Here is a 13,609-nt window from a genome sequence, read left to right on the forward strand (position 1 = left end):
TAAATAGAAAATGCAAACGCCTTTTCTGTTTTTTGAACGTTGTGTGAACATAGCCATACACTGTAATGGTTGCCTTAAGAATTTTTTTTTTCCAGCTAGGAACATGCCATAGAAAACAAGGTTCGGAAGAACCATTTAAGCCCTTAAAAGGAGTTGTCTAGGTTTGACTAGTCTTGAGATAGATATATAATTTTGTTTAGGTTGTTTATTATTTTTATAATGTTAATTGTGATTAATTTTCAATGTTATATGTTTTGTTTTCCTGTGGGCAGATGCTTCACAGAAACTGATTGTTTGACCATAGGCAAGGGTTGACAGAATTGCATCTGGGGTATTTGGCAGGAAATAGCAAGAATTATTTGCACAAAGAGCAAAAGTCAAATCGTTAGTGTGGGCGCTTAACTTGCTTTTGTCTAACACACTTCAGCGACACACTAGTCATTTTTTACATTCACTTATGACAGTTCATTGCACAATCTGAGGTGCCTTAAAGCATGCAATTAGCAAAACAATCAAACTGTGCACCTACAAGCAGCCACTAAGAGGGCCAGACCATCAAGATATTATATGTATAAAAGTATAGCTGTAATAAAATTCTATTTTAATCATAGCATAACCATAAAAATGACCTTGTATTAAAAAAGCAGACAGAATGTACATTTCTAAGCTTACAATAATACAGTTGCATTGACCTATTGGCCTTCTATAGAGATAAGAATCCTACGCCCCAGAAAAAAACTGCTGTTATTTATTACCAGTCATTCCCCGATTACTGATACATAGAAGGCAGACTAGACATGACTCTTTATCTCTTTGTCTTGCTCTGTAACTATATATATATATATATATATATATATATATATATATATATATGTATATACACAAATGCAGCACTACGTTCAAGTAGATTCCAACGTGAATTTATTCCATACAAAAAAAGGGTGCGACGTTTCAACCGCCTCTCGCGGTCTTTTTCAAGCATAAACACGTGATACGTGACCTGATATGGGAACGTATTCACACCGAGACGTCTGAAGGAGGGACTGCAAAGTCATGGTAGACAAGCCGGCAAGGAGAAATGTTACCCCCGCAAGTGGTTTTCCTCTTAAAGTTTTTTTGACTCCCCAGGATACGACATAATGTGAATACTGTCCTATTTTTATATCTTTGTGGGTCTATCGCTGATCATGGTTAATGGATCCTGTCATCTATCTACATGGAACAATAATAATAATTTGTGTACAATTATGCCTGCCCATGTTTTTTTCAAAGTGGACAATTTGGAACTTTAATCACATTGGGACACTGATTAACACTATTGCTGGAGGTGGACTTTTCTTGAATGTATGGACTTCAAGAGAAAGGAATTGGACACTATTCACTCACTGTATATAAATGTATTTATTTACAATGAATTTGTGTTGTGCACTTAATGTGTACTTTATCACGTGTGTAGGGTGGTAACACCCCTTAATTTTGTGAACACCTGTGTTAGTGTGTATATATTTGCGTCACGTATCACGTGTTTATGCTTGAAAAAGACGGCGAGAGGCAGTTGAAACGTTGCACCCTTTTTCTGTATGGAATAAATTCACGTTGGAATCTACTTGAACGGAGTGCTGCTGGTTCATCCATTTGTATTATTGTGGACCCGAGTCTAAGGTCCTACCTGCTGGCACCACTAATTCATGCAGCAGTGCTGCTCTCATCTTCAAGTATAAATATATTTATATTTCTCCCCCCCCCCCACACACACACACACTTGCAATTTTGGGTGGTCGTCTCAAACCACAGTTCAGTGTTTGTTTTCGACAGCTCTCATAGAGAATAAATTGAGTAGAGGTGTACATTCTTTATTTACCACTCCATTCTAATGGGAGACTATGGCTCCTATTCTCAAGAACACAATGTATTGTTGAATTGGCAACCGGCAGTTTTCTCTCTAATATAGTTTTTTCTTCTTCTTCAGTCTAATTATGTCCTCCCCACTTGCATTAACACCTCTTTGGACCGCATATTGACAATTCCCATTAACAGCTACCAAATGCAAATCCACCAATTGTAATCGACTCCAGACTTTTCAGCTCCTTAATTTATTATAAACTAATGCGGTAAATGTAATTTTTATTGTGTCCCATAAAGGCAACCTGTAAGTTGAACTCCTATCTATTCTTTAGATCACTGTAGAGTGGCATGATCCATGCTGGGCAGCACATTTCCCAAGGCGATAATACTGTGCACAAGCCTATTTGTAACTAATAGGACTAATGCACAGAACTTGTTGGCTCTCATACAGTTGCCTTGGCTCACTGACAGCCCTTTGTGGACTACATCTTTTCATCTGAAAAGCATGGAGGAGTTTAAATGTACAGGTACACTTTGAATGAAAGCTGAAAATCTCCACTTAAAAAAAAATAAAATAAATAAAAATAAAATTATATATATATATATATATATATATATATATATATATATATATATATATATACACACACACACACACACATATACACTGTAGTTATAGTATGAGTACTATTGTATAAGTAGGCCTGCTGGTGTACACCTATAACATAACTACAAGACCAAAACCTTTGATGATGTTATCTGCTGAATGCACATTCCACAGTTTTTCTAGCTTGTGACCTCTTGTTCCTTCTCCAGCATGTCTCTGTCTCAGAATACATTTGCAAGGAAGTCAGTCACTGATACTACATGCATGTTACTGCATAGTCTCTTGTTGGTGTAACCTCTACCCTTCATACCTAACCTCCACAGCTCCCCATACACCTTTAATAACTGACGGCCAACTGATTAGTTATCTCCTCCACCCGCCACCAATCCTTCCCATACACGGCAGCCTTTAACTCTATGGGTAGGGGAGTGGTAAGCCACAGGAAGAGAGCTCTTGCTGTGGCTTATCTCTTCTGAAACAAAGTGGTCGGACGGTGATTTTCCATTACGAATGACACCTATCACCACCGGCATCAACTGTCGCTGGTCGTTTGGGAGAGCCCCATACACTTCAACTTCAAACTGCATGGAAATAGGGCAGAGGATCAAGGAAATAGACTTACCTTCATCTTCAGTGCCCCATGCACAATAGGAAACTATCAGCAGGTTAGATTCATCTAACCTTTTGAGAGTTAAAGAAAAACTATATAACATAATGTTACTATGTAACACTATGTAACTATGATGAATGACAGCAGAATTATAGCAATCCTTATTTCTGTGTTATAACTAGTGAAATAAGGACATTTTGATCCTGGACGTTGCTCTCCTGTCTTACTAAGGCAGCCCCTGTTCATAGCAGCAGCCCCATAACTACTGTCATTTTCCTATTAATTTATATTACACTACCTACAATTTGATATTTCTGATACAGGTATACCCATAGAAATGCTTCCATCTAGATGCATACGTGTTCCTATATGTAGCCTCTGCAACCACAATGAACCCATCTATTGTTTACACTGCTGGCTGTGTTCAGGGAATGAATATTTATGATATAAAATGTATGTCTATTGTGCAACATCTTCCTTTTATTTAATGCCTGAACAGTTGTATTTATAACAAAGAATTTAAACCCTTTTAATGCTTTCGCATGCAATGATTAGGTAATTGTCAAAAGAACAGAAGGAGTATTCTAATTATCCAAATGTTGCTATATTTTAAAACACAATAATAAAAAAAGTTTTGTATTTTTTAGGTATGCGTACTGCAAGTCACTACAAGGTGTACAACTGGCAGGTGATACTGACAGACTAGTATGTGTGGTATGCAAAATACTGAGCTGGCAGCATTAAAAACTATCCATGTTTTTAACAAAATTTTAAAAGGGCCTCAAATACATTCAAAAAACATACGAGCAGTAACTCACTGATCCCGTGCTGATGACCCGTTCAGGCTCTAGTACACGCCCGTGTTACTTCTGGATTGGATGTCATGTGACTGTTAAAGCCAATTAGTGACATCAGAGGTTACAGGGTGTATTCCTGGCATTATGGTTCCCATCACTAAATGGCTATGCCAGGCATATGGCCTGTGACCCCTGACACTGCTAATTGGCTGCAGTGGTTACGTAATGTTTGCTCCAGAAGGAAGAGCAGAGTTCTGACCAGCCCAGAATCAGGAGTTATTGTTCCCTTATTTATATTTTAAAAAATTCTTAAAAACATGGATAACCTCTTTTTTATGTTATTTTCCACCTCTGCCATCATCCAAAAAACAAATCCTAAAGACACATGCCTATAAATGCCGGCTTTTAGATTACTATTTTTAGGCTATGTTAACACATTGTCTTTTAAAGGTGAATAAAATGGCTATTTTATATTGACAGCTGTAAATAATGATCATGATAATTTTTAACATCAATATAACAAAATTGCAGGGTTTTTATTTTGCCTAAAAATGATGTTGTGTGAACATATCCTTAGTATGTAATTTACTTAAATACACCATATAATGGTAATTTAGGGGGGAAAAAGTGATTGTTCAGTATTGACATTAAAATATGTATAAAATAGAGTAGAGCACGAAAAAGTAGCTTTGACCAAAGGTTAACTACCTGTATTCAGAAACTTGTAAACAGTTAAGTAAGCCCTTCCTAAATCAATACCGTGTATGATATAGCTCACAAGAACAACAGCAACAACACTGCACAAGGTCTAACTCAAAATGACCTATTTGGAATTTCCACTTCATCTACCTTTATCAAAGTAACCTGAAAAAGGGGGATAAAAAAAAAACAAAAAAAAACCTTAGAGCGAAGGATAATGTTAATAACTAAACCTGAAAGCACACATACAGGGTTAATGTAACCATACACCTTCAATAATTACAGAGAGTTCTCTCTCCTGTTCTCCCCAGTACACATAAACATTCAGCCTGACCATAGGGTTAAGGCAGTAAAATTCCCTCACAGTGGCGAGTGGCAGGTTTGGCCAACAGGAGGATAACGTATATAGAGACCTTGGGGGAGATTTATCAAAGGGTGTAAAATTTAGACTGCTGCAAACTGCCCACAGCAACCAATCACAGCTCAGCTTCCAGCTTTGGTCAAAGTAAAGAGGAGCTGTGATTGGTTGCTGTGGGCAGTTTGCAACATTCTAAATTTTACACCCTTTAATAAATCTCCCCCCTTGACTCTTAAAGCAGTTGTCTTCAGAAAGCCACCTTTGTGCTTATGACCTACAAAGGCATGATATCATCATAGAGGGATGTCCACATTCGAACCCAATTGGAAATGATTTCCATTCATTTGAATGGGGTTGTGTAATTGCAGAGAGTGTGGATTTCTGCAAAAACTTTGGCCAAGTGGAAATCTTCTTTAAGCTACAACAATGTGCAAAATTCTTCTGATAAAGGGTAAAGGGATGCTCAAGGGGAAACATGCAGACTTTGCAACACAGACACGAGTCTTACTAGATGATCCTTTGCTGGGACACGTTTCAGACGCATAATGTAATCGTTCGGGAGATTTCCAACCTGAAAATTACAAATAGAAATAGTTAGAGCTCATTGATACATTCAGGTAAAAAACGTAAAAGTATTTCAAATGGTTTGAAATTATTTATATTATTAAAATTTTTTCAAATGTTGAGGATTTCAACACTTCAACACATTCTGCCAATATAAAAAAATTAATTGATAAAAAAAAAGGAAAAAGTAGCATTAGTAGCAGTAGTAATAAGGCGTGTAGAAAAGGTCTGCCTTTATAAAAGACCCCCTTTAAGCTACAGTATGTACACTGTAAGGCTACTCATATACTGTATACAATATTAATGGTGTGAGATCTATTGCATATTGAGGGCCGCCACATGTCCCTTAGCAGCAAATGTCAGGGGACAGACTGGGCTATAACATCAATAAATCTTACTAGCCAAGATTAGGCAGCTGCACAGGGTAAAAAGCACCCCCTCCAACACAAGGATTTGTATTATCAGAAAACCTCCTAGATTACAAAGGGATCAAAGATTTCATCCAGGTGACATTCTTTTACATCTTGCGCTTGATTCATTTCTATGATAGTTAAATCGCGGCAAAAAGGGCATTAAAATAAAAAAAAGAACCTGACTGCAATGGCAATGGATTGAAGTCAATGGGAAGACGGACGTCCAATGCAAACAATGTATTAAATAACGGACGTTTTTGCCGCGGACGTCAAATTAATGAACATGATCATTATTTTCAGACGTCTTTTGCAAACAGCGAACGTTTTTTATTAGTAGTTCACACACAGTTTTCCTTTTACCACCGTTCTTTCTCCATCTTTACTATTAAATTCAATGGACAAGGGGAGGCCAGACAGCTAAATAACAGCTGTTATTTTAGTCTTAAAATAACGTACGTCATTTTAAATGGAGCTAAAAAAAAACGTTGTGTGAACATAGCCTTATGGTGCGTTTACACAGAGAGATTTATCTGACAGATTTTTGAAGTGAAAGCCAGGAACAGACCATAAACAGGGAACGGGTCATAAAGGAAAGACTGAGATTTCTCCTCTTTTCAAACCCACTCCTGGTGAGCAACTGTGACTTGGAATAGGAATTTGCCTGTGTACATCTAATTTTTTTGTTGCTATTTACAATACTGTTTACATTGTTTACTATACAGTGGAGGTTGCCTGTATTGCCACGGTCACTTTAGCCCTTATCTATCTTCATGCATGCGCAATATATGATTTCATAAAACATCTTTTCATGTCCCCTCACTAATTTATGTATTTGGATCTGTTTCAGTCCCTTCATGTTTATGTCATTTTAAATAAGAAATATTTGAATAAAGATTATAATTATATTTATTTATGATTGTCCTGCACTTTTTGTGATCCCTTGTGGATCCTTGTTTTGGTTTGATATATATTCTTTTGTGCGTTTAGGACTTGATTAATTGGGCATTTTGTTTAGATTTTAGAAAAACTGCCACAGAGCCTCAAAAATGTCGGAAAGGAGAAAAAAGCTGCCCCCAAAAAATGCCATGTGCGTAAGGCATATTATAAGCTAACATCTGGCCACCGTTGTTTTTGCAAAAAAATTTAAAACATGCCATGGTGTTTTAATTGCCATTTTCCCAGGATTTTAAGGCAGTGTGAAGCCAGCCTAATGCTTCTAGCCTCACTGTTTTTTTTTAACAAAATACATCCATATAATATGCACATAAGGTCAGTATGTTGTCTTGTTGCTATCATATACAGATCAAGCACCAGCATATTGCAGAGCACTTTGCAACCAGAAAAATTTTGAGCATGCAAAGCTGAATTAGCCCTAAAGTAAAAAACAAATAGGTCAAACTACAGGGGTTAAGTGATGCATATCAAATTCCATTTTTTGACTAAGTCATGTTGTAGCTGAACAAAAGCATGGAAAGGCTCGACTTTGTAGAAAGGATGGCCATGATTTATAACACAAATGTAAATCAATCACTGAATGATGTAGTGTTGTAATGTCTGAAGCCGAACTGTTGTTTTAAGGCTATGTTCACACTGCGTATGAATCCGTCCGTAGTGCGAACTGCGAATATACGCATGTACTTTTGAGGTTGATGCGTTCGCTTGAAAGTATACGATATACGCCCGCACAATGCACACTACGTATGAGCTTACGGCCGGATCGTATACGGCGCCATGAAAAATGAACAAGACCATTGTTTGAGGAAATGTTGAAACTCACGGCCGTGGATTTCCATGCGGTCCCATACGAAGTACTTATTTCAGCCAAATTGAACTTGATTTTTTGATCCAAAAGGCTCTGTGTGGTTTACGAGGCTGGGCGAAGATTTCCAAGTAAATGACCTGCCTCAGATCGCTTCGAAACAAGCTAGGGAAGCATAAATGTACTACGGGCGTATGTTCGTGGTTCCTACGCATCCGGCCGCATGTCGATTTTTCCCACGGCCGTAGTTTCAGCCGCACATGTACGGCGGCGTACGATCTATGGATGGATTCATACGCAGTGTGAACATAGCCCAAAGTTGTAAGAAAAAAAAGACTTAAGGCCCTACTACACAGAACGATTATCGTTTAAAAATTCCTTAAAATTATTGAAAACGAGGGATTATCTGTCCGTGTAACAACACCCAACGATCTAACGATGAATGAAAAATTGTTAATTTTTGTCTTTCAAGATGTTGAAAAATTATCATTGGTAGTTCGCTGATCGTTTGCATATTTGTTTGTGTAATAAGTCGTTTCCCGATAAAACATGTTGTGTGAATAGTCTTGAGGAAGGATTAACGACCATATAGCGAAGTAAAAACTATCGTAACAGTAATCAGTGAATGTAATAACCTCAGAATCAATCGCAACAAAATCGCTAGATATCGCTTGCGAATGATCGTTATAGTGAATCTTTGAACGATAATCGCTACGTGTAATAAGGGCTTTAGGCACCATTTTATTGGTGTAACAAAGTATCGTAAGAAACATACATGCACATTATATATATATATATATACACACACATACATACATACACACACATTGGTGGTTCATAACTGTAAGATTTGACAGCAGTGTGACAGAGTGATTAATTCAGAATGAAACTTTAACAGCAAAAAACTTATGGTCTGTTTACACAGAACAATTATTGATCATATCTACGCGATAAGGATTGCTTTTAAGCGATTATCTGCTCGTGTAAATACAAGTCAACGATCAAGCAATGAGCGAGAAATCGTTCATCGTGGCCTTTCAACACCTTCTCAAATCATCGCTGATGTCTAAACAGTCTTTCAGAGATTCACCCTAGTGTGTGAGATGGCCTTAAGCGATCTTAGAGATTGTAAAAACTTTTTTTTTCTGAAAAATTTACTCTTTGTCTAAATGGTAATCGGCATAAAAAAAACAAATTGTCGCTTCAAAATCATTAAACAATCAATTGAGGGATTTATTGCTTTGTGTAAACGGACCATTAGGCAGTCTGTTTAAAGTGGGCCGTACACCTTCAATAACTGACGTTCAAATAATCATTTGACTGTCAGTTATCTCTACTGACTGACTAGTCGTTCAGCACAAGTGCTCTTGTGTTCCCTATGGGGTGGGGAGCTCTTGCTGTGGCTTATCTCTCTGAAAAGAAGCAGGTGGGTGGTCATTTCCCATCACACCTCACCCTATCTCCATTGACATCATCTGTCGGTGGACAATCGGGAGAGCCCCATACCCAGTATACTGATGGCAGTGGGTATGGCTGTCGAAAGTCTAAAGTGTAAGGACACCTTAAGAATAATTCAAATTTTGCACATCTTATACCACTTCATCACTCTCATACACATTTAAGCTTGTCTGAGTGTTAATGCATTCTTAATGGGGAGAGAGAAGAAAAACACCTCCAAACAGTTCAGCTTATCTCCCCCATAAACATAAGAATCAGGCACTAGAAATCATACAAGCCTACTCCCTCTCTACCTCCGACATGTGCTGTTGGGGGAAGAGTTAAAAGTCCACCAACACACATTGGCTGGTCCGTTGATCTGCCCCTCCCCCCCCCCCACCAATCAGCAGGTTTAGATGATGCATGTCAAATCTCTTTGGACTGCTATATAGTCCTCTATGTTTCATATACAAAGTTGGGCAACTATATTGATAAGATTGTGTAATGAATTTAAAAAAGTTTGTTTTAGTACTTAACGTCAACCGAACATATAACAAAGCTGTTTGAGCAACGGTTATTCAACACGATCCATTCATGACAGTTACAGAGCGGAGCCAAATTTTAGGATTATGGTTTGACTCTACCACCTTCATTATGAATTCTTGTTTGCTATGTTATTTATTTATTTATTTTTTTCAAATAAACTGGCAAAGCTTTTCGAGTGGATGCAAACAAACTATCCCAAGCCATATTTATTCAACAAACAAGGCAAATGATTTTGATGATTAGGTGACTTTTTGTAGCTATGTTTTAAAAAGGCCTTATGCAATGCTGACAGTTGTACTGTCACAATACAAAGCACAGGTAGTTACTTAAGATCCAAAGCAAATATTTCTGAAAGTGCAGCACATCATTTTATTAGAAATCAGAGTTCTCTTTGGTAACTATAACCCAACCAATCAACGCTTAGCTTTAATTTTTCAGAATTGACCGTGATTGGTTGCTGTCTAAAACATATCCATCAAATAGATTGAATACTCTGAGCCTATGTGTTTGTTGGAAACCAGAAACCAGCTTAGGTCCCATTCATATAATGATTTCTTGACATATTATCCATTTATAGCGATATGCTTTCAAAATGGTTTACTAACATATACCATGACATGTTGCTGGTGGTTTCTTTGACTTTAATGTACTGTATGTAGTCTAACAGTAACTATATTCAGTGTGTACTGTTTCTGTGCATGACTCAAAAGCGCAGTCTGCTCCTGCCAGGAACACATCCCATTATACAGTGGAAAAACTTTTTGACTCGTAGCCAATGCATATTTGCAAACTTGTGCAACCATGTGGTGTAAATAGGGCCTTAAAGTCATTACTGCTTTATGGTAGGTTATAGGCTTAATTATATACATTACATTGGATAAACATACAAGGTTATATTCTAGTATATTCTAAACGAAGACCCTTTGACTGTGAGGGTTCCCCAGCAAAAAAATCCACCTAGTCAGATGATCATGTTCCCATAGTTTGTTTTTTTTACATGATAAATCTCCATGGAAGTCATAACTTTAAAATATCAGTCTGGCATGTGTGTGAACACACTTTTATTTTACAAATTGACTGTTTCTACTGGGTCTGCAGGTGACTGTAAATTATCAACATATGTTGTAAAACATACATACAGTTTTATTGTCTAAAAAACTACCAAGCCACATGACTGTCACCATATTTGTTTATTTACTCTAAAATATTCAGAATGCCTTGCAGACTTGCCTTCTACACTTTATGAAACAGAATACCTTTTGATGCATCTAACAAAAGGGACACAGGATGAAAGCATCAAAGTCATAAAATGTTACAAGAGGTCTTCAATCTTAAACTGCTCCGCAGTGGTGACAACCCTTATGTCAACTGGAAAGCATTAAACTGGTCAAGATTTATCAATTGGTGTAAATTTGCACATATCAACCAACCACAGCTTAGCTTTGCTATCCAAATACCCTCTGGTAAAACAAAACCTGAGCTGTGATTGGTTGCTTGGGGCAAATTACACAGATAGCTAAATGTGCGCTATGCTTGCTGCATAAAAAGATCTACCTTCCTCAAGCAAAATATTTTCACTTACCAATGCCTATAGTGAGCTCCATTTCTGTTACAACTTTCCAAGCATTGATCACTAATGTAAGACCTCAAGTAACGTTGAGCGAGCACACTTGATCGAGCACTGGGGTCCCCGATTGAGCTTAATGCTCTACCGAGCACCCTATGGTCCTCGGCGAGTGGTGGCCATACATCTCCAAAAACCATCTCCCATCTGCCGTAGTAAACTATTTAACTTTTTTGAATAATAGCACATAGTGGGGCTGCCATAATATGCCCAAGGTCAATGGTCAACCCTATATCAAACGGTAATTATAATAGAATTAATAGGAAAAAAGATCTGACCAGGGTCTATTAAGAGTATTTATATTGATAAATTTATTAAGACAATAAACTAAAAAATATCAAATGGTATACATCAACACACAAAATATATAAAACAATAGATTAAATGGTTAAAAATCTGATGTTGAGTATATTCAAATTAACAACACTCCACAGGATCCTTGTGGACTATATTAGTTATCGGGATCACCAATGATATATATATAAAATGCGAAGGCTAAAAATCATGATAGTCAGTATTAGAACTCCAGTAACTGCAGCAATGTCTAGATCCAACGTTGCAACAACAGTTACAGACCTATTGAATTGGAAATATAGTAGTGCACAAAGATGTAAGTACTAATTTTTGTATATTTCTCTGCCCTCCCATTAATTTCAGGGGGGTCCGTCATTTCGGCATTGTGTGAGCACAGACTTAATATTTTCTATTCTAGATTTTTATCAAACCAGCAATGCACCTATGACTGCTAACAAACTCCAAACCAATGGCATACCTTGTCTACATGTCAGAGAACCAGTTTGATGTGTCTAAACAGATTTCCTCCCTCTCGGCATGATATATTGGTGCTCGTACTTTGATGTCCACACCATAATATTCACACTAAGAATTATTACACATTACTCATACCTTTAATGAAAGGCAGAATGAAGCAACATAGGTCCATAATGTGATTGTTATGGGTAATGTAAAACCATGACACACTATATATATATATATATATATATATATATATATATATATATATTCTGAATGGATGAGTAAGTACAGACAGAATACGTGACATCTTAAAATGTTCCTAAATTAGTTACATAACAGTAGGAACAACAACTGTTCACCACAACTGCTAGCTATCCTTGCAAAGCTTATGTTCTATATCTAATGCTCAGATGGACATGTGCCCAATGCATTATTCATTGGATGCAGATCAATTTTAACAATGGAAGGGACATGATTTAAGGCTTGACAAACTGCAAGCAAGCCATGGAGTTCAAGGATTATAGTTTCAGGAACAAACCAATGACGCAGTGGGCTTTGCCGAAAGTCCAGGTTTTCAATGTAAATCTGGATGTACAGATGAAAACTCATAAAACTGCACCTATAAGCAGGAACATGCAACTATTTAATGTAACAATAAAAGGGTGCAAAAAAGTAAAAACAGTAACACTTGGGATAATGGAAATCAGGAGTGATATTAGCTCCACACATCTGTTTTATCACAAAAAAAGTGAGCATATTTGTCTTGTAACAATTCTGTTCTAGTCAAGGTAAGCGCAAACAGCCATAAAACAAGTCAAGGGTAGTTTAGTCCATAAATTTCCCTTAAATGACTATGTAGAGTGCAAGAATATCAAATTACACCAAGTACAAACACATGGAAATTATTCTTGGTAAGTCCCAAGATATGGAGAATGTGTTGCTAAGATAGGATTTTAATCAAACAACAGGAAAACAGGACAAGAGATGAAACACTGAGGTTTGACAATATATAACAAATAGGGAGAAGATCACATATATTCTTCATCATTGGCTTTTGTATTTTCCATATATTCTTATGTGATTCTATGTGTTCTAAAATGAGGTTTTCTGGTAAGGTTTACCAAACGTTACAAAAATCCTTGTTTCCTTATTCGCATATCTATCTCGGCCCGAGTTACTTAAACACAATAAGATGCTGACAGTACCCAATAAAAAGAAGTCAAATGTATATATTTTACATAAGATATTTGTTTCAGATGTTAGGCTCTTTGTACATTGACAGTGGCTTCTGTTCAGTCTGTGTACTTTTCTCTATCACAGCAGACTAGACTGTTATTGGCATGAAAAATAAAACTACAGAAAACATACCCCATTATAAGTCAATAAGATCCACTAGAATAAATTGGGATTCTTTCAAATACATATCCCTCATAGCTATCATGATGGTGTTAATAATGGAAGTGTGATGAGAGCCTAATAAATAAATATCTTTTTACTAGTTCCTTTGATCTTAAAGCTTTGTAAACGCACACAAATGACAGGTGATGAATTGTATATAAAATATGGTATTTTAAAGAGAAAGCCTTGAAGCTAC

The 13,609-nt window shown here is 36.9% G+C and overlaps 1 protein-coding gene across 1 annotated transcript in view; it reads right to left on the reverse strand.

Annotated features, from left to right (window-relative positions):
- KITLG (KIT ligand) overlaps positions 1–13,609 on the reverse strand; it is a 52,468-nt gene that overhangs the window by 20,090 nt on the left and 18,769 nt on the right. Inside the window, exon 3 of the mRNA XM_069974180.1 lies at positions 5,425–5,487. Within this exon, the coding sequence (XP_069830281.1) occupies positions 5,425–5,487 (63 nt within the window). The remainder of the gene's footprint in view (positions 1–5,424; positions 5,488–13,609) is intronic.

This window comes from Dendropsophus ebraccatus, chromosome 1, assembly GCF_027789765.1.
Source record: "Dendropsophus ebraccatus isolate aDenEbr1 chromosome 1, aDenEbr1.pat, whole genome shotgun sequence".
Taxonomy (NCBI): domain Eukaryota; kingdom Metazoa; phylum Chordata; class Amphibia; order Anura; family Hylidae; genus Dendropsophus; species Dendropsophus ebraccatus.